General features: G+C 39.5%; 1 protein-coding gene across 6 annotated transcripts in view; it reads left to right on the top strand.

Moving 5' to 3' along the window:
- The window catches only part of slc25a26 (solute carrier family 25 member 26), a 69195-nt gene that overhangs the window by 13797 nt on the left and 28890 nt on the right, over positions 1 to 26508 (top strand). For all 6 annotated transcript variants that reach the window (XM_028003999.1, XM_028004001.1, XM_028004003.1 and 3 more), the window contains exon 5: positions 163 to 210. In XM_028003999.1, the coding sequence (XP_027859800.1) occupies positions 163 to 210 (48 nt within the window). The remainder of the gene's footprint in view (positions 1 to 162; positions 211 to 26508) is intronic.

Below are 26508 nucleotides of genomic sequence, written 5' to 3'. Positions count from 1 at the left end.
TAGTGCATGTAGAAATGTGAAATAACTAAAATAAATGCTTAAGTCATTTCAGCTAATGTAGCCACCACCATGTTTCAGTATGGAAATGTGGTGTTCAGGGTACTTCACCGTATTAGTATAAAACAGTATCAAATTCAGTATGTTTGTGGGTTTTCTATATAGGGTGTTCGAGGTCTTTACAGAGGATACGGCAGTACAGTTCTCAGAGAGGTAAGTTCTGTTTCACTTACTGCTCTAGTTTAGCTAATGTTGTGTTTCATTGGGATTTTATGTAATAGACCTTCATAAAGTAGTGCACAACTGGGGTTGAAGGAAAATAATACACAGTTTAATTTCTTTTTTTTTAACAAAATACAATTTTGAAAAATTTGAAATCCATTTATGTTCCTCTTTGGGAATACTCGGTACAACGTTTTGCTGCAATTACAGCTGCAAGTCTTGGCAATCTGCCAGCTTTACACATCCGTAGGTGGGACCTTTTTGCCTTGTTCTCTCTGTGTTGTAGCTCATTGAGCTCTGAGCAGCTTTCCTTTTTCTGCTGAAGATAAACATCCTCCCAACATCATGGCACCACTACTGTGTTTCACCGTTTCTAGAGTTTTCCGTCACGTACAATGTGGCGTAAAGCATGTCGGTGGAAAAGTTTGATTTTGGCTCCTGAAAGCAATTAGTTTCACTGGATTTTATTCATCAGATGAAAGGGAGCTCTAAAGAAAGGAATGGTGGACTTTTGAGATTTTGTTTTTATTATTGTAAAAACTTTTGTAAACCGAGTGATTTCCCTTCACCATTGTATGCTAGTTTGTTTTATGGCACATAATTCTAGTTAAAAAACATTAAATTTGAGGTTGTAATGTGAGAAAACATGAACAATTTCAAGGGGGTATGAATACTTTTGCGAGACAAAGTATCTGTCTGATTGGTAAAGTTTAGTAACTGTATAGCTCACCATATAGAAGCTTCTGATCTCAGCACTAATAAGTAAAAACAAGCTCTCAATCTCTTGAAAATTTGCCTGCTGATTTCTTTCTTTTTGGTTGGGATGGATATCAAGGCTTTCCACTGGTGTGATTAAAGTCATTTTAATTTCTCCTGGGCTTTATCGAAGCTGGACATATTGATTCACATTTTCTCCCCCTCACTTTCATCTCAATTACTCGTCCGAGATGGGTCTGGTGCTTTTCCAGGTGAGTCTGAAATATTAATGCAATTAGCCGTTATAGATGCAAAACAAAGGGAGAATAAATGAGAAGCGGGCTGCGCTCCCTCCGCAGTCGAGCACATGCTTTTTTTTTTTTCCACTCTGAGTGGTGACGCTTAGTTTAATTGCACCTGCCATGTGTGATGATATTAAAACAATTGTGAGCCCCCCTCCAACCCCTCCGCACCTTTCCCGGCTAAGTTTCAACGCCACTGGAGAAGAAACTGAGGAGAAAGGGGAGACAGACAGGGAGAATGAAGTATGCGAAGGTGACACTTGTCTTTTTTATTTTTTTTTTTTGTTTTGTGGAGGTGGGGGGAGCTGTGTGAGGGTGTAATCCAGTCCCCTTCGCTGTGCTAGCCTGTACTTATTTTCTGCCTCACTAAACTGATGTTATTCACGCAAATTCCATCTGGACAGCTGAGGGAAAAAAAAGAAGAAAAAAAAAATGGACAAGACACTGTGATTTCTCTGAGGGGCTCTGAATAAATGAATACATTTGGAGGCTGACGCACCGGCCCGTGTGCATACTAACACCGGCAGATGAAACGCGGCAGCGGCGGGGATCTGGGGCGCGGGAACGGCAGACGATGCTCGCCCGTGATTGGCTTTGACGTTTGTCAGGAAGGTAATTCATTTTCTTTGGGGCCTTCTCCGCTACCGGCAGCATCTACCTCCTTCGGCCCGGAGACCCTGTCAAGATAAGTTTGTTTGTGTGGTGCACCAAGGCGCCTCAGCTCCTCGATGTCCCGCTAATTGGGGACTTTTCTGTGCTTTATATTCATTAGAAAGTCTTCAGGAAGCATTTCAGATGGACACGAGATCACATTAGCAGAGAATGTGTTGGGGTCCACTTACAGTGACATGAATAAGTATTTGCCCCAAATACAAAAATGCAATTTTATAAGCTGACCAAGCGAACTTGGCCCTCTTTAAAAAATATATAGTCTAATAATGGCCACCTCTTATAAAGTCATGTATTACCTGTAGTTATCTGAGATTTTTGTGCAATCGCTGAGCCACAATCCTCACCCATGCCTGATAATCATCTTAGAAATGATTTACTTAGAACCTGCCTAACAAGATGAAGTTGAACAAAAGATATCAAAGAGCAACACACAATGCCCAAAACCTAAAGAAATTCCAACACAGACGAAAAACAGAGTCACTTGCATCTGGAAAGTGTCACAAAGTTCTTTCTAAAACTTTGGGACTCTTAGATGACAGTGAAAATTATTAGGCATGGATGGAGGAGACAAAGTTACTCCAATGGCACATCAGCAACCCACCCAGGAGGTCGTTAGGACGCACAGTGTTTCAGAAAAAGAACATCACGTTGATAGTCAAACACGGTGGAAGTGGAGTAATGGTCTGGGACTGCGGAGTTGCTTTAGGATCGGGTCAGAAACTGATCTAAAAACCATCAGTTTATGACCTGAAGCTCCCAGGCATTTGGGAGCAAGGGAATGATGTGAAGTTAAAGAGAAACTTCATCTCTGATTGGCTAAAACAAATTACTACAAAAAAACAAAATGAAAGTTTTGAAATAGCCTTGTCAGTATGTGGATTTGAATCTAGATATTGATCAATTCAGTTCATTTATACAGTACCAATTTGCAATAAATATTGCCTTAGGACACTTTACAATTCAGTCATAGATACATTCCAGTTCATCCCGGTTATCAAACAGTGCATCAAGTTCAGTTCATTATTCAAATCAGTTAAATTATTTTGTTTTGTCTAATTCAGTGATGCCCAAAGTCGGTCCTCGAGGGCCGGCATCCTGCACGTTTTAGTTCTCTCCCTGGTGGTACCAACAACCTTTTCAGCATGTCAATGTTCTTCTTAGGCCTTCTAACGAGCCATCATTGGATCCAGGTACGTTAAACCAAAAAGAGAACTAAAACATGCAGGATGCTGGCCCTCCAGGACCAACTTTGGGCACCACTGGTCTAATTGGATCGAGTCATTGAACTTCAACATTCACTCCTACTGCATGTGCAAGAAGCCACAATCACTTGCATTGCTGTTGACTTACAGCAATCCCTCATACTGAGCATGCATGGGGAGTCAGTGGAGAGAAAAAACGTACCTTTAACAGAAAGAAACGTCTAACACAACCTGGCTCAGTACGAGCGGCCATCTGCCACGACCGACTGGGGGTTTGAGAATTCACAGCTTACAAAAAAGGCTGCTTTCTAGTTAAGTTAATGGCAGGAGAGGCAGAACGTTTACCAGCATTATCTCAGCCAATGCCCTCCTCCAAGGAGGCATCACAACCTACGCCAGAACAGAGTTAGCAGTTGAAATATCAGCAAATAATGCAAATTGGAGAGTAGTAGAAGAAGAAAGTAGCAGAGCGATTAAAAGGGGTCAGTTTGTCCTCCAGTAGCCCAAGCCTACAGCAGCATCGACACAGAAATATGTCAGGATAACCTGAGCTATTAGAATGAGGCATGAGAAGAGCAGAAGCAAAGAGAACAGGAGGAATGAATTTCCCTTTCGCGGGGATCGGGCCGTACACTCTACCTCCAATAATTGGGGAAACATCACTGTTTTTAACTACGTGCTTTATCAAAAAAGGAAATTCTTGAAAGGAAATTTAAAAGTAGACAGGGTCTACTTGCACGGGGCAGACTGCAATTTTAGTCTGCCCCGTGGACTAAAATTGCAAGCTGGTTCCACAGGAGAGGAACCTGATAACCAGAAGGTCTGCCTCTCATTCTACTTTTAGAAATTCCCCAGGCAACCTGCAGCCTGACAGCAAACAGGTTGTTAAATCTTGAACAAGGTTCCACAGTAATGTTAAAGACTTATTGCCAGTTGCTTGATGGACGTTCTTGCTGTCAAAGGTTGCTCAACCAGTTAAGTCGAGGGGGAAAACATTTTCCCACGTTTGGCCAGGCTGGTTTTATGTCTTCAGGTTTTTATGTATTCCTTAATCAATAAATAAAAACTGCGCTTGATACTTACTCAGGTTATCTTTATCTATTATACATTATTTTGATGACAAAACAAAGGAGATTTGTAAGGGGGTAAATACCTTTTCACAGCATTGTAGATTTTATTTAAAATTGAAGCGTAAAAGTGTGTTTGGCTCTTGAAGGACCGTCACATTTCCCCTGCAGGAGCCTCCACAGTTTTGCAGCAACAGTAGCTAATTTTACACAACACGCCGCACTGGAGACAGAGTTTTATTAAAAACTATTGACTAATAGGCATTCAGCTCTTTTTACTTTTGCAGCGCATTAATCTTCATTCCGGTACACCCTTTCCTTAAAAGAAACTGTCAAGCTCTCTGCTGAGTTGGCATCTTTTGTGTTCCGGCTGAATAGAGCATGAAATCAATGAGATCCAGATCGGGGTGAATAAATTTGTGCCGCGCAAAATGACTTTATTCTCCTCTGAAAACAAGGACCTATTAAATTAACACCAACCAGACGATGCTCAGGACTTTTAAGACAGAACTTTTTTTTCTTCTTTTTTTTAAATTCCTGGTTCCTCTGCAAGCTGCTGGTGTCGTCTGGATGTTAATTTGTTTTTATTGTGTTGAAATACACAAGGCTCTATTTCAAGTCTAATCAAGACTCTTAATCATGTTCCATTGTCATATGATGTTTGTCAATTTGCTGCAATTCCCACGGCTTCTGCTGCTTAGACATACCTTTTCTCGCCACTAGGGGGCATGAGAAGATTAGTATTGAGCCCCGACTCTTCACGCTAACTTCTGTTGCTCTGTCATTATGCTGGAATATGACATTTATGTTCAGGGGTTTATTTATTAGGAAAGCTCCTAATTTTTCTTTCTGAACTGAATCTCTGCCAGGTAATCTTGAATTTAAGCAGAACTCTTACAATTTGAGTGTGAGTAATGAGCCTGAGATGGGTTTTAAGGTAGCAATTCATTGATCTGACGGTGTGAAAGTGAAGCTGACAGGATAGATAAAGGCGCCTGCTGCTCTGTCTACATCTCAGGCCCATTTTGACCTTGTCTCAAATTTTGAAACTAAGCCAGCTGAGGAAAATAAAAATCCCATCTGTTGGGATATATTCTCCTTGTGTACATAAATTTCCTAATCCATACTCTGAATCAGCATCAAAGGTTCTCCACCCAAACATCTGGAACCTGGCAACCTGAGGTACAAAATATGGTTTATGAAACACCTCGCTGTCAGGGCTCCTCCCCGCCACACCTCGGCTAATTCTACCTTCATCTCCTCCTTAAGCCCTAGATCATTCCTTGTATGCTCCCTGCGTTAGTCGAGGAGAGGTTCAGCCGGCTGACTTTGGTTCTGATTTTTAGCAACAAGCTGACTGAGATCCAACCAGCTACAAGGGATCCTGCAAAACTATTGGTGATTCTCTGATTTACGGCACTCAGTGATTTGGTCTCATCCGTGGTTAGTTGATCGTCTCAGCATGTTTGAGTCACCTACCAGATTATATTAGAATTATCTGTATTCTTACATGCTTTTTTAAAAGTATTTTGCCTTTTTTTTTTAAGTTGGAGCTGTATTTATTTCCAGATGAAACCATAGTTGTATAATACAGATTTCTGTATTTTTTTTATCTAAAATTTCTTGTTTATGTAAATTAGATTACCAAAATTACCTTTTTAATTGCCAAAACATTGACAAAAAGAGATAACTTTATGAAAATTATTTTTTCATTTCTTCTTGACTATTGCTAATTATGTTATTTGTACTCAATTTAGATTTTTACGTACACTAAAATATGTATTTTCAGGCACACATAAAAGCTGCTGCTTCCTTACGTAACATAGTGGAAAATCTAAAGATATCAGCCAAGATACCAGCCTGAATCATTCTGGGGAACAATTTCCAGATACCTCAAGATGTCTGTTCAAACAGAGAAGTGCACCATAGGAATTTTTAGCCATCTTACCTTTCAGGAAAAACTTCTGTATACCAAAGACAAACAAGTGTAGGTGGAAAATGTGGTTATCAACCCCTGAACAAAAGCAAAAGACCCTGTGAAGATGCTGGCTGAAGCTTCATTATCCACAGTGACAAAAGGTTTGTACTGACATGGCCAGAAATCGAGGAGGGAGCCATTACTTCAACACAAAAAAGCCAAATTACAGTTTGAAAATACACACCGCCCGAGACATGTCCTGTGGTCTAATGAAACTAAGATTGAGGTGTTTTATCATAATCTCGTTTGGAGATTTTCTGTGCTGTTTTAGAATGGTAGTCTGCCTGTAGTTTTAGCAATGGCAACGGATACACTTCGTTCACTTCCTCCGCGGTTAACACGTGGTCTGTGTTGACCACCCTTCCAAATATCAAATAAATATTAACAGCTACCTTGATTGGCTCAGCACGTTTCTCTTTGCAGTGGGTTTTTTCTGGTAAAATCTTTTAGCTTTGAACTGGCGTATCACATTCGTCTTGGCCAATTGTTAGCGACTGGGAAAAGTTTAAAACTTTAACATAATTCGTGCCTCCAGCAAGCAATCGTTTCTCAACAGTCGTGGGTCGAAGCGAAGTGTTAGAACAAGGGTCTGGTTGTTACCAGGCTCGTCTATATCTGGTTTTAACTGTATGGGCAGTCACAAGTGTTCCCTGACCTTTGAGTCATTTTGATGTTTGTTTTGAGTTAGAATTCCTTAAAGAACGGTGAGGGGTTTCTGTTTCCCCTACTGGGATGTTGTGGTGGAAACCATCTAAACAGGTGTGTCACCCAGCAGATCACACCAGTGAACCCTGCATGGCATATTATACTAAAGGCTCCCACCTTTGGTGTCTTTGAGGCAGGTTCAGTTGGGAAAGGTGAAGCAACATCCCGTTCATAAATATCCGGTTTCTGTGTGCACACCGAGGTTATCTGTTCCCTTATAACAACGAGTAGACAGAGAGTAAATGTAAGAGTAATGTTAAACATTATAGTCCATCAACACTAGGCAATGCTTTGTCTGTGACATAAAATCCCAGCATAACACCATTTGTGATTGTAACGTGAGCAAGAACAGGCGAAGAACATTGTTGTTGTGACGTGTTAAGTAGCCATGGTTTCCGCCAGTGCTGCGGTTTTGTGATGAAGGCCCTCAGAACAGCTGCTGGGAGTCCAGGCACACCAAGAAATCCTTTCCTTCCATAAAATGCTCAACACAGCTGGATTAGACAATACAAGAAGTATGACTGGATTATACTGGAAACAGGAATAGTCGTGCCTGTTGGTTGGAAATTATTGTAAACATATGAACTAATATGACTTTGGTCATATATAGTATAGATTTGTTTTTTCTTTTTTTGTCACGTCAGCTGTTTATATCCAAATCTCAAAGCAGATAAAAAAATTGATGTGGAATAGAAATGCTAAGTAACATAGATAAATTACGTTTTTGCTCTTTTCTATACATGACGCACTTGGATTTCTTTCAGTGTACTTCAACTAAACAAAGAGATAAAATAAAAGGGTAAATTTTTACAATAGCTGTTGTGGTTTTGTGATTAGAAATTGTTCACAGTCGTAGTATGAGAACATTCTCTGCTTCTGGAGCGCAGTGGAGCAGTTGCCTGTAAAATAAGATTGCCAAGTTGATTTAAAAGGAGGAAGCGAGTGTTTAAAAGGAGCTACTGGTGCTATCTCATCTGTTTACTCTGTAATCACTCAGTAGTCAAAGAGAAAACCTGTTGACCTCAATAGGTTTGATCCTTGACATGACTCGACCTGTAGAGTGTGTGAGGCATAAGGAAAAGACCTGTTAGTCTTTGTTTCAGTGCTGTGAAGTTATTGTCTGTGACACACAGACTGTAAACACAAAGCTCAATATGCAATTATTGAAATAATTAATACTACAGTACAACACGCAAAATAATAGGCCTTGACTTTGTGGAAAACAATTTAGAGGAACAAAAAAAGATTACCTGCACAATTAGAAGTTTAGAACATTGAAATGTCTTTGCTTTGCTTTTTGTAAACTGATGCTGCTAAAGAACCAGAGCTTGCCTCATTATCCTTCGGGGAAGACCAAAAAAGAAACTCTCTTCAGCATGTTTCAAAATAGAAATGATTGCTGTAAAGAGTGAACTCTGTTCAGCCTTCCTGTTATCTGCTGAAAGTCTTTCTCCCTGGCAGCTTGAATGAAGTGTGGGCTACGTTTTAGGAAACGTAAACTGTCACCCCAACCCCCCCCTTTTTTTTTTAATCAATCAATCAAATTATATTTCAAAGTGCTTTACATCATTACAGACACACAAACACAATGCAACATAGAATCAATAACATCATGCGTCATATTAAACGCCACACTGATACAGAAAATTACTAGCTTTGAGAATCCTTCCTCCAGTAACACCTTCCACATTGAAGAGTGTTGTCAATATGATCAGGCAGAAAATAGTTCGATTCCAGTTACCAGCCAATATTCCAGGTGCATCTATTTATAACAGTGATATTCCGAATAATAAATTGTAAAACATTATGGTAAAAGCAAATACAGCAGCACAGTGTCATTGACTTGACAGATTTTTGTTCTGTTTGAAGACTTCTTACCATTTTGCCTACATGCTTGATAGATGGATTATCTTTTCGAATGCTGCCATGCATGCAGGTTGAGGTGACCGATGACACTCTTGGGTTACCACTTCATCATTGTATGATTTCAAACAGTTTATTACAGATGTCTCTCCAGAGATTAAGGGTTTCCTGCTACTGTATCCTTAAATGACAAATAAATGTGGGCCCTCTCTCAGTGACTGTCTGTTGTTCACATTATTGGTGTTTCTTGGAGTTCTTCCCATTTTTTCCTTTTCTGTGCACAATTATGCATTCATATTGTCATGGATCTGGTCCATTGTGTCATGATACCCCAATGCATCCGCTCCTAATGAGGAGAACATGAGGCTCTGGGAAATGTGCTCCAAGACAAACCTGAGTAACTTTCCTTAGATCAACATGTGGCCGTATTGTTGAGTTCTGTAGTTTTAGAGGAGTTGGTTGACATGCTTACAGCTCCCTACATAGGCTTTCTTCTCAGTGTAGACTTGGCCAGGGAAACAATGAAGGCTTTTCTGTACAACATGATATACGTTTCTCCCATTTGGTCACTTCAGTTTACTCAAGAATTCACAATTGGGGTTGTATTTTTAGACTTCTGGCTCCAGTGCATGCTCTTTTCTTGATTACACCAACTACCATAACTGAACTATAGAGTTAAATCAAACTTTTTCATGCAGGCGACAATTTGAGATTCTAGAAATAAGTTTTCATAATGTTTCTTGGTCGTATTGTCCTGTTTTTTTTTAATGGAAGCTGTCAACAGACGTGAAAAGCTTAAAGTCCAAGTATTTTACTGTTACATTCACATTTAATTCAATTTGTGATTCCATAAAGCTGTAAAACAATCATTCATTTGGTTTACTAGTTATTATGGATTAAGTTATAGACATATAATTTTCCATATAATAAAATCTTGTTCTTTGGTTACCCTAGCTCTGCTAACGATGGGTCAATTAGTCCCTCTTGATAACGACTCTTACTGCAGCTTTTTTTTTTTTTTTTTTGTAACAGTTTGGAGTTTGCATCTTGGAGAATCATAACTATAGAATCAATTAACAAGATCTGATTGATCAGGTTCTAGAGGACCAATCAACAATTCATGATCTGTTTGATCCAGATCAGGAAATACATTTCCTGGTACAATCACAATTGGTATTTAAGCAGTTCTCCTCATAATGCTGTTCACATTTTGAAATCATGAGACCAAGACGACACCTAGCAAGTGATCAATAGGACCTTGTGTGTCTAGTCAATACAGAATCACCCTACACCTTATGAATGGTGCAGTAACAAGCCAATACTATCTGAAAAATATCATTAATCAAGTCAGTGTGTCTCTACATAAACAACAAGGCTTAATTTAATCTTTATGGACACAATCAAGGTCACATCACTAGGAAAAACATGCTTGAGACTGGGATAAACAAATAAAGTGGCCTGCACTGTCTCCAGACCTGAATCATTTAGAAAACCTATGGGATAAGCTTGGTCACCTTGAAAGGCTTGTAACTCTGTACCACAGAACCTCATTGACCTGAGGGCCGCCGTTCAAAAGGAGTGGGACGCCAGGCCTCAGCAAGCAATAAGTCGACTTGTGAACAACATGAGACGTTTAGCATTGACATTTTCTGTTGTGCCATACCAACCACTGTTGTGGGATTTTGTTTCAATAGTTTGTGATGAGGAAATCACCATTGTATGTTTCTTCTTAATTGCTATAGTTTTATTATATAATATCACTATAGTGTGAACTTTTAAAGTTTTCCATAGATTTCACCTGAAAGTCAAATATCACTAACCTTTTCGTATTTGTTGTCCTGCATGAATTCACTACATCTCAGAAACTCAGTCTGAAAACAGGTAACGCCTTAGTCAAATTAAGTATGTTGTTGCTACCTCAGGAGGAAAAAGCATTTTAAGGGAGTGGAAGTCAGATAAGTCATGTCTGTGCAAAGGGATCACCCAATAATTAGAGGTTAACCTCACTCTTTCTTACACCATCCATCTTTCATAAAAACCAACAGAGCTTTCTGTTGCATAAATGCCCTGTCTTTGTGACAGTCAGATGGAGTTACACCTGCTACACTCCTACCTCTCCATTCATATTCCTGCTCACCATTATTCAGAAGCCACAATCATTACCACCATGTCAGCAGGAGTGTTAGTTTTTTTTTTTAACAAAAATTTCCAGATCGTAAACAGTTAATTTTGATGACATATTCACCAAATTAAACATATGAAGCTTAAGTTGAATCTGACAATTGTAAAACAACAGTTGGAAACGCTAACACAGTATCCTCAAAAACAGAACAATATAATAAGGAAGTATGTGAGATATAGATTATTTTTAAATATACAGCATTTTTGTGACGACTGAAAGTAGCATAGTTACTTGGTTGTGCTATAAAATGACGCTGTGTGCATAGAAAATACGTAGCACTCCCCTTTTAATGTTGAATTGATATTACTGAAAAGAAGACATAATTGATATAAAAACTTTAGTAGCATCCAGATTAGCTTAGTTATTAACTATTAGTTGGCTAGCTAGGCAGGCTAATCAAGACCTGCCACAGCAATGCAAGGAGACCAGTGCATTCCCATGCACTGATACTTCAGTGTTTTCCTTTCCCGTCTCCAGATGTCTCTTGTGTTAGCAAAAAACATATAATGCTATTGCTTGTAGGTCTGAAACTCTAATGTTTGTATTTTCTGACATGCTTATATGTGCCTTTCCGGATGCTTAATAACAAGTTTTAAATTTCACCTTGGGCAATAATTTTATTTTGATACCTTGCTTCATTGAACGGTATGACACCGTTAAGAAACTTGCAGCACCCTCATCCATTTTCCTCTTGCGCTTTTGCCCTCGGCACTACCATGTTTTCTCTGTCCATTCACCCACGTCCCACTCCCAGCTTCAGACGGATCAGGCAAACCATACATCTCTCTTCCTGTCAGCAGCTAATTGGTTGGCCCTCAGGGCATCCTGTGTAACAACACATCACCATTCACTGGCGAATATGCACTTTGCCTCTAATGTCATCGATCAGTGACTGCAACCGATCAAACTGTCCTGTTCCTAACTCCACTAAGATTTAAGTATCTCACTGGAAATAGGAAGCAAAGAGTTATAGTGGGTTAAAATAAGCATTGCGTGCGTCTCTGCTGATCATCTTAACTTCAGATTCGTACAAAGGATGCTTCATGATGTTCACACCTGTAAATTTCACTTTAAATTTTAAACAAACTTGCACGTGCTTTTTCTTCAACAGTGGAATATTCTATTTTCCTGATCTTCCTAAGCTCTCGGTAAATACCACTTAGCTCTTGGTCAACTCTTCTGATTATTCTTTTCACCCTCTGTCAGAAATCTTACGTCGAGTACCTGATCGTACTTGGTTGGTTTCATGGCTCTAACGGTGCCGACAGCAAAATGCTGAAGTTTAGACATGCAGCAGTAAGCTTTGCCACTAAATATAGTCCATGCTTGGGCACAAAGAAATATTGGAACAATATTGAGAAAAATGTTGCCGTGTCCAATACCGACCGATATTCAAATACCACTTAACTACAACAGATGTTAAATGTCTGGCATGACAATCAGGACACGTTTAAAGGAATTGCCTCTAGCTACTGTGGCTAGCCCCATAAACATGAAAGTTACTGCGATAAAACTACAACGCTCGTCTTCCATCTGTGTTTTCTTGTTAGCATTTTACAACCCAACTTTTCTTGACTGCTTTTATTGCACAACAGTTAAAGCTTCTTTTTTTTTTGCTTTTACAGGTGCAGCAGGTTTTCATTGTGTGCTGTGCGGATGCACATGCAAACAGTCTTGATTACTTGTATGACACTGGATGAAGAAATGCAGTTTATTTCTATATTTATCCAAGTTCTGTTTCAAAGAACCAGATCTAAACTTTTGCCCGGACACTTTTGCCGTTCTCAGAAGATGTCCGCGCCAAAGTATAATAGCTGGTTTTCAGTCATTAATCTTTTTACTTGGACAAAAAATGAACAATATAATACCAATATTAGCACTATTACATGATGTCCCCACCAAATGACAATGTATATTATAAATCCGCAGACCAGCAATATCTGAGAAATGGCCCAGTCCCTCCCTCCCATTTAAACAGGTCTTAATTTGTCAGGAACATTACAGCCCAGCGCTGAGATTTGGCTGCCTGCAGTGGTTTATGGGAGCAGGGTCCAGCTGCGATTCAACAAGCTCAGAGGGGATGTGTCGGCTCTCAGGACTCTCCCTAACTTGGCTTGCTTAAGCACATCCACTCTCACACCGTGTAGCCCTCGGCACTCAGACGCGTCAGGTGGAATTCTTCAACAAGTGCAGTCACACTCTCGCTAGTTCGTACAGAGCCGGAGAGGCCGAGCGGGTGATATTCCCGGAGGATACGTGCAGCTGTACGGCCCCACAATTCTCGCTAATCTGTGACAAATTTGGGTTTTGTGGAACTGTGCTGAGCGCAAGATGTGTCATGCTCGTATGTGTTGTAGATTTAGGATGGATATGCATTGGATTTGTTCGAAATACACCTCTGGGAAATCGGAAGACAGGTGCTTTGCGAGTGTGTATGCATCTGCTGAGATAATAAATGGGGATTTAAAAAAAAATTTTGCAAGTAGGAGACAAGAACATTCACAAAATAGCACAACACATCCAACTGGAGAGATGTAATCCAACCTTCTTTCTCTGCATGCCAAATCCTCCCCCATCCCCACACCCTTCCTTCACTCCCCTCAGGTCTGATGAAGTGAGAGACCAAGCATAGGCCCAGAGCGCCAGATCAGGCTTCTTCTATTGATTGACTTTTTTTAAAAATCTGTTGATTTATTTATTTAAAAAGACCTGAAACCCCCAGTCCCTAAGATGTACTTAACCCCAACTCTCCAACCCCCCACCCTCACGCAAATAATAAACAAAATATTTCAACTCCATTACATGCAAAAAACACCCTTTAAATATAATCCCAACCTGTTCAAAATGCACAAAAGTGGAAGAATATCAGCCTTGTGATACTATTTTAAGCGCTTGATTAACTGATCAGAGTCAAAGTGTGGCCACCTCTATAAAAGGAGTTTTAGGAGTCCGCTGCTCTCAAGCGTGCTTCCATTTGTTAACACTTAAAGGAGGACAGACATCAACAATGACCTGAGTGAAGAAATGATTCCTGTGCATCAGTCTGAGAAGGGTTATGAAGTTATTTACAAATGTTTTGATATTCATTGTTCCACGTTCAGAAGGATTATGCACTAATTGAAAATATGTAAGACAGCTGCCCATCTTTCTGAGACTGGCTCAGAGAACAATCCAGGAACTCTATCTCAGTCACTGTACAGGGATTAGATATTATGTTACTTGTTAAAGATAATGCAATGAATAAAAATGAAATTATTAGTGAGACAAAGCTCAAGATTCTTTACAGGCAAATGAGAGAGAGTTACAGTAAATAAAAATATTAATCCAGAATCTAAGCATTACATAGAATAAAAGAAATTACTTACTTGAATAAATAGCATATCTGTGGACTTTCTGCAGAAACTCTAAACAGTAAAATGTTTAGCCCTTTTTTTTTTAAAGGAGCTAACCATGTTTATTTACATCCTAACTTATCAGGAAATTGATTCCAGAGCTAAGGAGATTGAAACGAAGCCCAAACATCACCTGGTGTAGTTCTGGTCTGAGTAACAGAGAGTGAAGAGGTGTCTGTCACCTGACATCTCTAATGGTTCACTAGCAACTCTGAAATGTATTCACTTCAGGGCTGCAGATAATAATTATTTTAGGAAACAATGTTCTATCAATTATTCGGATAATTAATCAGATAAAAAATTTAGCACAGTCTGAAGATTTTTCATTTAACCACTCAAGCTTATCTTATGCAATATTAATAATATGTTAACATAATACTCCCAGTGCTATTTGCAGAAATACGCCACTCTGTCAAATACAACCAATCAGAACCAGGAGGAGGGTCTTAGCAAAAAAAAAAAAAAAAAAAAAAATGCAGTTCCTCACAAGGCCACTTGAGGCAGTATTGGAAAAGCTTGCCGGTCACCTTGGATTCAGTGTAACCGCAAGAAAATGTATCCCGACATAATTGTGGAACAGGACGTTTTATTCAAGACTGATTTGATTGATTTAATGAATGTATTCCTACGAGGCGACTGTAGAGAGTGATGCAAGGTTTAATTACATCCTTTTGTGTATTTTGTTAAAACCTAAAATTACCTGTTGTTGTGGGCTGGACTGCTTTGACTAGCAGCTGACTTAATCACTCAAATGTGTTTCAGTCCTCTAGTACAGTGGTTCTCAAACTTTTTTCAGTGATGTACCCCCTTAAAAATATATTTTGAGTCAAGTACCCCCTGACACGGGCAAAACATTTTTGGAATTAAAAAGAGGTACAGTGCTGTAAAATCACTGTCTGATTTATTAAAGCCAAACAACTTATATCAGTTAACCTGACAAATACATCCATATTGCAGACATTGCATGGTTAAACAAAAAAGAAAAACAGAAGACGGTGACCACCAGGAAGGTATAAAACCAGTCAAACCGTTTTATTTTAAAGGATATTGAAACTAAATACTGAATATAAAATTCAGTGCATGAACACACATTTATATTTTATCGAACTTTTCACAAAATAATTTTTCCCAAGACTTATTATGAGGAGCCTACTGATTTTTTAAAGATATTTTGAAAAGCTTCACGTACCCCCTGCAGTACCTCCACGTACCCCCAGGGGTACACGTACCCCCATTTGAGAACCACTGCCCTAGAGCAACGCATGCAAGGAGCAGAGAGTAGAAACGGTAGAAAGGTACTCAACTTTTTCTACTACTTTTACACGACTTCACAGGCCCTCGCATACAGGTGGCGGTGCGAGGGCTTTCACAGGCCAGGTCCTTGTAGGATCCCTGGCCTTCACAGGCCCTCGCGTCCACGTCCGGTGCGAGGGCCTTCACAGGCCAGGTCATTCAAGGATCCCTGGCCTTCACAGGCCCTCGCGTCCACGTTCGGTGCGAGGGCCTTCACAGGCCAGGTCCTTGAAGGATCCCTGGCCTTCACAGGCCCTCGCGTCCACGTTCGGTGCGAGGGCCTTCACAGGCCAGGTCATTCAAGGATCCCTGGCCTTCACAGGCCCTCGCGTCCACGTTCGGTGCGAGGGCCTTCACAGGCCAGGTCCTTGAAGGATCCCAGGCCTTCACAGGCCTTACCACATTACCACGTGGTCGTCTTATTCAAGCACTTCGGAAGGAACAGCCTGCGATGTCATCGATGACATCACGTTCGTTTTGTCGGTCTGATGTCATCAGTGACAGTCAGGGACAGACGTGATGTCATCGATGACATCGCAGGCTGTTTCCTCAGAATTTTTTTTTTTATACCTATGTTACATGTCTCAGCTGTATTGAAACAGTTGTAACAATTGATGTTTGTTTTGTTTTGTCTCTTCTTCTCCTTTCTTCCGAGTGGGAAGCCTGTAAACAAGAACAGCTTTAGCGAACCAAGAACGACCGCCGTTTTCTTCCCCAAACCCTGTCTGTTTTATTACAAATTGTCAAAATCATGAAATCATGCAATCATACATTGAACATTCCTTTGTGCATTCATGTCCATGTGTCCTTCCGTTGCTCCAAAACAACCATATTCCATCTACTTCAATAAACAACATCAGCCCCCACCAGCTGTGACAGCATCCATGGGCCAAATCAAAACAATTCAACAATCGATTTAAATCTTACAGATTTACATAAGAAGAAAACTATTCCTCAAGTTCAGTGAAATTGTAAGGCTACTAATTTCTTTGAATTGTAATAACTCTGAAAAATTTAATCATATTATTAGTTCTATAATTTAATATGGGCATATTTAGAGGACTAGATCTAGCTTAAGCTAGTACAGTAGAATCAATTACAGGGTAGTAGGGGAAAAGTGGTAACGTCTATAATAAATGTTTGAAACTGATGAGAACTGATTTCCGGTACATGTAACAGAGTAACTTTAACACTTCCTATCAAAAGATAACACAACCCGTCAGGATACCACCGAAATCTTAATAAGGTTGGGTCGGAGAGTGTATCGAAGTTTAGAAACATGTAGCAAACTTCTATAACGGCTGTTTTACGAGCGTTATAGCTACAAACCGTAATTATGAAACAAAATCACTCTTTTTCCCTCGAACGTCTAAACACGTCTAGCAAGTAATTACGAAATCAGCACCGAATGAACTTGTAAATTTACATTTTAGCGGGGACAGTTTCCACCAGCTTCACACTACTAACCAGTAAACAAGAACAGCTTTAGCGAACGAAGAACGACCGCCATCTTTTTCCCCAAACTCTGTCTGAGGCGCAAGGGGGAAAGGGGCGGGGCTCCTCACTCTAGGTCTACTGGTGAAACGCTGTCTATAATTTGGCTCTAACAAAACTGGAAACATCAGTATGAGACCTGAAAGAGCGTAGGGACACCCTAGAGCAGTGGTTCTCAAACTTTTTTCAGTGATGTACCCCCTTAAAAATATATTTTGAGTCAAGTACCCCCTGACACGGGCAAAACATTTTTGGAATTAAAAAGAGGTACAGTGCTGTAAAATCACTGTCTGATTTATTAAAGCCAAACAACTTATATCAGTGAACCTGACAAATACATCCATATTGCAAACATTGCATGGTTAAACAAAAAAGAAAAACAGAAGACGGTGACCACCAGGAAGGTATAAAACCAGTCAAACCGTTTTATTTTAAAGGATATTGAAACTAAATACTGAATATAAAATTCAGTGCATGAACACACATTTCTATTTTATCGAACTTTTCACAAAATAATTTTTCCCAAGATTTATTATGAGGAGCCTACTGATTTTTTAAAGATATTTTGAAAAGCTTCACGTATGAAAATATGAAAATAAATTACTTGAGGTAAGTACTGTTTACAAAGAGACAGTTATCTCTTTGCACACCGGATTGAGATGCAATTTTAGTTCAAATAAAATATTATTTATATGGTTCGCTACACAACAAAACAAGATTTTCTTTCTCTGTGATCCATAATAGATTAATGGGGAAAAAACAGATAACATAAAGAAATAATTATATAAATGGAAAGTGTAGCATTCTAGTATCTAGTTTTGAGCCGAATGTTGCAGGAATCAATCTGCTAGTTCTGCTTCAGATTTTTCCATATTGCTTGCAGTTCAAAATAAATGTTGATAACAATTGGGATTCTGGGGAGGTTGTGCTCAGGTTGAGGACGCAGCACTCACATGAAGTATAAATGATTATTTAAAACACAATAAGGCTTTCCAAGACAGATGGTTTCATTTCTGTCTTTGGTTGCTAAGTTTAGCTTTATTGCTGATTATTGTAATAATAATTATTACGATAATAATAATTACAATAATAATCAATGATTATTGATGATCACTGTGTAAACCAATAATCAGTTGAGTATTGATTTACTATTGATACTACTGATTTAGTATTGGTATTCTATAGTTATAGTATACCAATGCTTCACTTGATAAAGACCACCATTATCAAGTGGCCATCGAGTTCTCACCACTTGATAATGGTGTTGAACATAATTTATTTATTTAAAAAGTCTGCCAGTTTTTGGTTTCATTTTCAAGACATTTTAAGAATTTGGATGTAGCGTAGTTTGACTTTTATCCCTGTCACACAGTTACGCACCTCTGCCCTTTTTTTTTCCATTGTTGGCTTCAATGTTCAAAAGCCAATGTTCTGACTTGCTGCACATTTGACATTGTTGGATACACAATTTATTTACCAAGTCAAAAGATCAGAAATGTCAATACATTTGACAGTTCAAGTAGTGTAGTTCTTAGATGCCATGTACCACATACTTTATGGAATTGCTGTAATGACTCAATATAATAAGATAATATGTAATATTAATTAGTGTCATCCAACATGATGGAGATGTTTTGTCTGCACTGATGAAGATTCAGTCATGTTGGTGTGCTTGATGCTCAAAACTGAAAGTGAAACTCATGGCAGAACCTGCTTTTTAATTAATTCACTAAATAATTATCTAAAAACTGGCTACTAGTAGTGCATCCTGAGACATTAAGTCGATGCTTAAATATGATAAAAAATGTGATGGCAAAGCTAAAGTAACATATTCATTCGTTACATAGCTAAACACTGTCAATTCCACTCCATTGATCCCACTACACACACACTATTCAGACTGGAAGTGCATCAAAAATGGCATCTGTACTTCCTTCAGGAACATAAAATGCCCTTCATTTCTTGTGATTGTGCCCACATAACATATATTTATCAATAGCATACTTGGCCAGATAGAAAAGAGTGCAAATGCTTTTAATTAGTGAGACACATCAGTATTTTAATAACTATAAAATACATATTTATCTCATCACTAGGCACCCAGAGCAAAGATTGTAGTGAGGTATACCCCACCCAACCTCCCTACAGCCGAATCTTCATTATAACTCTGCTAACGAGCAAAACACCAGCATATTTTCATTTTCACAATGTTGCGTGTTCTCGCTCGCATAGATCAACACATGACAGCTTCTTGTGATTCTTCTGGTGGCTTAGCGTACAAGATGTTACTACAGATTGTCAAACAGGACTGCCTTCTTCCCACAGTGACTTTGGCGCGATCCGTACGCACAGCGTCCAACACCACCTGCGTCTCTGATATGATTAATGGCTTTTATCAACTTTCAGCATATTAAAATCTGATCTGTTTATCAGCCCGTCACCGCAGTCAGTCAGTCATCATAGTTTTTTTCTTTTTTTTGACACACAGCAGATGGAATGTGGGTGTGTCTGCATGTTTGTGTGAAAGTATGTCCATGTATATGTGTGTGTGTGTGTGAGAGATTCAGAAAAGGGAATCCAGATGCAGGCCTGTTGCATTAACAGGTAATAAATGTGGACTTAGAGTCTGGGCTTTGCTCCCGCTGCTTAGTCCACATGTTTTTATCTGTTTTTGTCAGTTTGTGTGTCTGTCTGTGTATTTCTTGGGCTTCACGTGGCCCTCAGCAGTTCTCCACTTTGAATCAGCCGGCTGCTGATTGCTTCTCCATCTGAGTCCCATCTGTTTTCTTTTAAAACCTCGTCTGTCTTCTAGTCTTCTCGAGGCTGCACTCGACATTAAAGATGTTGCTTTATTCCTAGCTCGAGCTATTTAGTGGCTCGTTATTCCTTACAATGTTTCATAATAAAGTAAATATTTAAAGGTAGCCATTTTGACTCAATTTAATGTGTTATTGACACGTTATTATACACATTTTTAGGTAAAGCCTAAACCCATCGGTTTTGGGAGTTTCGCCGACATCAAGTCAAATCCAGTATGATTCTCTGACTCACGCGTCAGTCACTGACTTCGTTTCACATCTGGAGGCAAGAATGAGGCAGAATGTTGTGGGACTGCAGATTGCAACACAGTGTTTTCCCCGACTTAAATCATGAGTGATGGGTTATTTGTGTCTGGAATTTCATAATGTAACAGTGAAGTCTGTGAGGAGGTCCCTTATTTGTCATAATAGCAATAAGCACTGTCATAAAACCTCGACTGCGTCTTTTGGAACAATATGTTGAGACGAGCCTTCAACAAGAAGCGTGTAAAAGCTGGAAAATGAAAGGCTTTGCCACTTTATAATTAACAGTGTGAATTTTGAACAGGATCATTACAAGCTTTAACCTGTCAGAATTTATTATACTTACTTATTATTTTGACTTTGATGTACTTATACACATAAAAACGAAACACAATTGCCAACATTTGTTTAAAATTAGTATCATCAGTTTTATTTACTTATGATACTCAGTAAATTGTTTGTCTAAAAGCTACTTAGACCCGTGTTAACCATAGATATCCCGATGTAGTGTATAAATAAAACTCTTAAATAAATCAAATGTGAGTTGATTTTCTGTGGCCAGCAAATGGATAAAAGTAGATACCTACTTGTGTTTTCTGTCTTTCGGTGACACCTAATCATGGAGTTTGATGAACTCCACTGGGACTGTAATTGGAACGGTTTGGTTTAATTAGATGAGACTAAGGGTGCATTCACACCAACCTTGTTTAGTCCACTTTCATCAAACTCTAGTTTGTTTGCCTGGAAATTCTGTTTCATGAATGCGTAACCGATCCGGCCTGGTTAAAAACCAAGGTCTCGGTTCGGTTAAAGTGAACTCTGGAGTGGTTTGAACACACATGTGGACCGGAGATCGCTCCAAAAGCAGGTAGTAAACTATGGTGTAGGTCATTCTGGGTACATACAACCGAACAAACGCTCAAATCTAGCAGAGGTTTTTATGTCGTTTCCTTCAGTAGTTCTTGGTGCAGCGCCACCACAGGTAAACAGTTCATTGAAAAAGTCAATCGCACCATCTGAAAATGTTGCAGTTTTGGTCCCCAATCAAACCAAGTCTACAGGACTATCAGGTGTGAAAACGCCCCAAGATTCTGTTTTTGGCCAAAAACACGCTGCGTGAGATTTTGTGAAATTACAGTGCTGCAGTGAAAGATTAACATTTTAAGGCTTTTTGCACATCTTTAACACTAACAGAGGTTCCAGTGTGGTGGCTGCTGTAAAGGCAGATGGTTTGGCTCCGCTGGTAGCCAACAATCTGGGTTGGGATGGAGGGCGAGTGCTACTCCTAATCAAGACTGGAGAGAACCCAGCACATTCTCAGCCGTAAAGGGACTTAAACTGTAGGTCCATTTGGATGCTTTTACAAGACAGTCCAGTATTTTTGTTGTATTTGAATTTAGGGTCTCAATAGACTAAGTAGGGTAGCATTTTGACTTCAAATTGAGGGCGTTTCTTGGAAAGGAGTCTTTTTTGTACAAAAACAGTATTTTTGTTTCCGTTGGACAGACCATTGATTCATCTGTCTACTTGTCTCTTAATATCCATCTCCTTTGTCATTACTCTCTTTCTAAATAGCCATCAGCATGCAGAGTGTGCAGTATGACCTATTAAAAGTCATTTGTCAAATTGCAGCCAACTGACCTGCCTACAATCAGGCTCAGTGTGAATATATCTTGACATGTGTTTTTCCTCCCCTTAGTCGAGTGCCTAAGGGCCTGTGACAGCCCGGAGCCTCTCTGAATACTAATAAAGTTAGCTGTGCTACAGTTGGCAAGCAGGGACACACACACACACACACAGAGACAAATGGGAACTCTGTCAGCAGAAATGACACAGCAGACATCAACTCCATATTTGGATAATAACATACCTGACAGTCATAGCAAGTGGCTCTGTCAGCCTTGATCATTTTTAATACGCGTCAGCTGGAAAACATAGAATGATGCTCCAATTGCATACATGCGCACACGTGCGTGGAGATCTTTCAAAGCGTGCCAAATTATTCACCCAAAAACAAACAGGATGCACATGCAGGACAGCACTTCCATGCAGGAGTTGTGTGTGTGTGCGCGTGTGTGTGTGTCCCAGCTGTGGAATCCTGTGTCTGAAGGACACAGATGTTTGTGTGGCAGATGCTGCTTTAGTTTCTTATGTTGCCAAGTTGGAAGGTTGTCAAATATAGTTTACTTATTAGTGATAGAATGTGATATAAATCTTAATTATTGAGAGGCTATGGCCCCACCCTGTGTAAATGTTACATAAGTAATCAAAAGACAAGCTTTTAGAAATGACAGTTTTAGTCTTCAAAGCATTTTTAAAACTACTTTTACTCCAGTTGTTCAATCAGATAACATTAAACAATGCGGACTTGCCCTCGGCTGGCTTCACTCTCTCCATGCCACAGGCAAAACACACGAGGTAGAGCGAACGCTACGTGGCTCGGAGATTATTACACGCTGCATTCACTTGCACTTGGGACATCTGATGTTTGCTTATGGTAAACACTTGTTTAGAAAGCGGGATTAGATTGCACAAGTGATTAAATGTGCTATGTTTTCAAAATGCCTTAATGTTCTTGGAATGAACTAATCAAAATTAGGACCTTGAAGTCCAAGCCTCATGATTTAGGTTTAGAGATGCTCTGGACAGAATTTAGTGGCTGACTTTTGATCTGTGGTTTCGAAATTGACCATTAAACACATTTTTGCTGTTTTTGTTTTCTATCTATACGTAATAGGATGATGGAGAAAATAGCCAACTGTGACATTTTACCGAACAATGACTTGAAGAAAATTTTATCTCTTAGTGTTTAACTATCCACTCTTCACTCAGAGGATTAGTGAATAACCAACTGATTTCGGTCATTAAGCCGTTTTGTGTTAGAATTGCTATACTCAGGAGTAAAAAACATGGAAATGAACAAGTCTGAGGCCAGTTATTGAGAAAGTTTTGAATATTAACTTAAACAGTATCTGACTGGTGTATATGATGTCTTTATCCTGTTTAGTTCAAGTGAGGAAAAGATTTGTTTATGTCACAATGTCGATTTTAACTGGAGTTGTTGGGTATGTTTGGTCGATGCGCACTGAATATGAATTCTGTTTGGAGGATATGGCTGGAAAAACGTTTCACAATGTGTTTCATATCCATTGATAGTTGAAGTTCTTTGTTTTAAATATCTAAAATGCTGCCAAATTGGTGATGTGACCTTTCCTGTTTTATCCACAGTCATTTCACATCGTTGCTTTTTTAATGTTAAGCAGTTATGAGGCACAGCAGAAAACCTGAAACTGCTGCTATGCAAGTTGCTCAACAAGTTGTTGCTATGTAACCAAAGAGTGAGCGTTGGTTAATGCTTAGCTTAGCTATCAGTCAGAGGTTAAGCGGCTACAGTGAAGTTATTGAATATTCTGTCAGACATATTATCTATTGATACTGATCAGGTGTCTAGCGCAATACATATTGCTATTGATTTATTATTCAGCCCTAATATGAAAAGTAATAAATAGAACAGAATTTATTTAAAAAAAAACATAGAAATAATAGAAATTAGTTTATAAACTAATTTTCTTAAATTGAGCTATTTATTTTGGATGTATTGTTTTTTTTTTTAATAACGTCTTGTTGTGAAATGGCTCAAAAACAAATCAAATTGAAACTGAAAGGAGCAAAAATAAATAAATAATTCCACTGTTTCCAATTTTGTTAATATTCCTCTCAAATATATTTCTGTCTGAAGTGTAGTGTCAACCTATAACCAAAGTCTTTTGAAATAATCCCGTCAGAATCAAAACCCCTCACAGGAAGTTGTTATGCTGTTCCACTGAAAACCAAACTGAAGAACACAGCTGCATCTAAAGTCTTGCTAGTGACTACATTGGGGAAAAAAAATCAGATTTAATCAAAGTTTTGCTGTTTCAGCGTCATCTGTTTTGTTGCTTTAGAAATATATATATGTGTGTGGCAAGATTTTTCTTTTTTATAAGCCCAGCGACAGGTCATGTTACCAGACCTCAGCAATGTGTTAAATCCCGTGGGTGTGTTTATTATTTATTTTTTTTCTCCTTCTTGATGTCTGTGATTCATTTGTTTCTCATGGAGTCATCCGTGTGCACGGATTGGGTCATGCTGGAGCGAAGCTTTTGGCAGTCGGTGGTAAACCTCAGTCTTTTCAGTGGACATAAACATCTCTGCCTGTTTGTCCCCTGGGGAAACATTTTCTCCTGCTAAATGATCAGTGAAATAACTACAGCGTGCATTTAATTACAGGGAAGTACTGCGTTGAACAGCACTGCGTAATGCTGCTTCGCTCTGCCTTGTAGACTAAATAAAATCTTAGCATCGCTAGCATTTGCTCGCCTTTTGTCTCAGCATTATAATATTCTGCAGATTTGTCCACTATTTGTAGTGCAGAGATGCACACATGCTTGGGTTTATGGAGCTACATATGCAGAGCTAGCCGATGCGTTACATGAGTCAGGGGGAGACGGAGTCAGCAGTTAGGAACTCAGCCTTGAGGAGTTTATTCTACCTGGCTGCCCTCATGGCTCATGCTGGAGCCCACCGTGGAACGATTCTGGGAGTCTTCATGACTGTTTGTCCAGGACGTCTTTACTGGGGACTTCGTGTGCTCCACACTTATGGCTGAACCTTCTGTAACTGACTGATATAAAAACCGTGCAGGTTTGAAAACCAGTTAAAGCTGGCGAGCGCAACTTTCATAGAAAGCCGTTAAAACCGTGGCCGTGTCGTGATAGCATAATCTGAGACAGATAATCTGTGAAAAAAACAAGCAAACAAAAGCCCCTCCTCCTGCTTCTCCCAGAGCTGCTAAAAACAACCTGTCAGAGCCAGGGGGAGGGTCTTAGCGCTGTCAGTGGTCTTTGTGTACACGCTGCTCAAGGTGCTAATGGATAAGAAACAACTTACTGTTACAGGAAAACCATTTATCCGCTGTCGTCGGTTGCCATGATAACTAGCTTTAGCATTTATGGCAGGTTTTGCTGACAGAAGGAAGCTGTAGCGTAGCATAGAGGAAAGAGGAGGCTGTGAGCCACCAACTGAACAGGTGCACCTAATACACTTACATGATAATCAGTCCTTGAGGTTCACAATAGATGAATTTGTTGGATTGCTAATGCAGGGTTTCCACCAGAAAACTTGGGGTGCTAGGACAGTCATCCAGCAGTCATGTTTTTGAGTTAAAAATGTTTAAAGTTAACAGGAAATTTGAAAATATGACTAGATAATTGTAAATGTGTTATTGGAAGACATTAACAAAACCCAAATGCCTACTATGAAGTCTTAGAAAAGGCAAACATTAAAAAAATTCAACAATGTTTAGCCTGGTGGCCCGCCAGGCTTATAATACCCTGGGGGAAACCCCTAGTTAATGGGTTGCTGATGACTGAACAAGGAAACTTGCTGAGTTGTGAGACATTTTAGGATGAATTTTGTCCAACACGAGTCTTGCCTACCAAAAACAGGACAAACATTTTACGTCAAAGCCCAAACATCCTGGCGTTGGAGCTACTAAAGAGATCACAGACCTGAGCCAACATGCTTCTAAAGCAGCAGCATCAACGCCAGCAGCCAGTGAAAAGATCAGCAGAGCTGGAGTCCATAAAAGGGCTGTGGATGAAAATCCAGCCTTTATATTACCAACAACTTTATGACATAATTTGAAATTTTATGTGTGTAAAATCTACGCGAAACTTTTTGTTTCTCTCGTCATTACAACCCACATCGAGCTACAGAGGCTGGTCGCTTCGATCAAGTCGACACAAGGTGACAGCGAGGCATTTCAGCAGGACAAAAGAAAAACCCAACAGGGAATTCTTCACATGCCAACCTTTTTGTGCTTCGGATTTTTAAAGCTTAAATCAACACAAGCTGGAAAAAAAATCGCCCCTGTTTTTCACACAGAGTCAGGCTCGGACATGTTGAAGTCGGTGTGTCTGTTGTCTCAGCAGGTTCATCAGACCGCATGAGGTTTTTAAGTGTCTTCTCTTACTGGGTAGTGCCAGCAAACGCACAAGCACACTCCACGCACAGCGTGCCGGGGTGTCAAAGCGAGTCGTAAATCTCTTGCAGATCATTTTTTCCAGATCTTTAGTTGAGCCATCTGTGTTTCTCTTTCTTATACTTTGCACTCGTTGCAAACCGTCCGGCCTGTTTTTCAGGCAAAGTATAAGTGATCATATTGGAGTTTTGAATTTCTCATATTTTTCTGTTATCTGGCTGTAACAACGATACAGACAAAATTTAATCTATGAATTAAAATCGACAAGAGAAGCAGCTGTCGGTACTTTTTGAACACAAGTTTGTTTCTGAAATTGGTCGGACTACTTGTTGTCTTCTTTTTCTTCCTTTATTGTATCA

The sequence above is a fragment of the Xiphophorus couchianus genome, chromosome 20 (genome assembly GCF_001444195.1).
Source record: "Xiphophorus couchianus chromosome 20, X_couchianus-1.0, whole genome shotgun sequence".
Taxonomy (NCBI): domain Eukaryota; kingdom Metazoa; phylum Chordata; class Actinopteri; order Cyprinodontiformes; family Poeciliidae; genus Xiphophorus; species Xiphophorus couchianus.
This window is presented reverse-complemented; position numbering and strand designations above follow the sequence as displayed.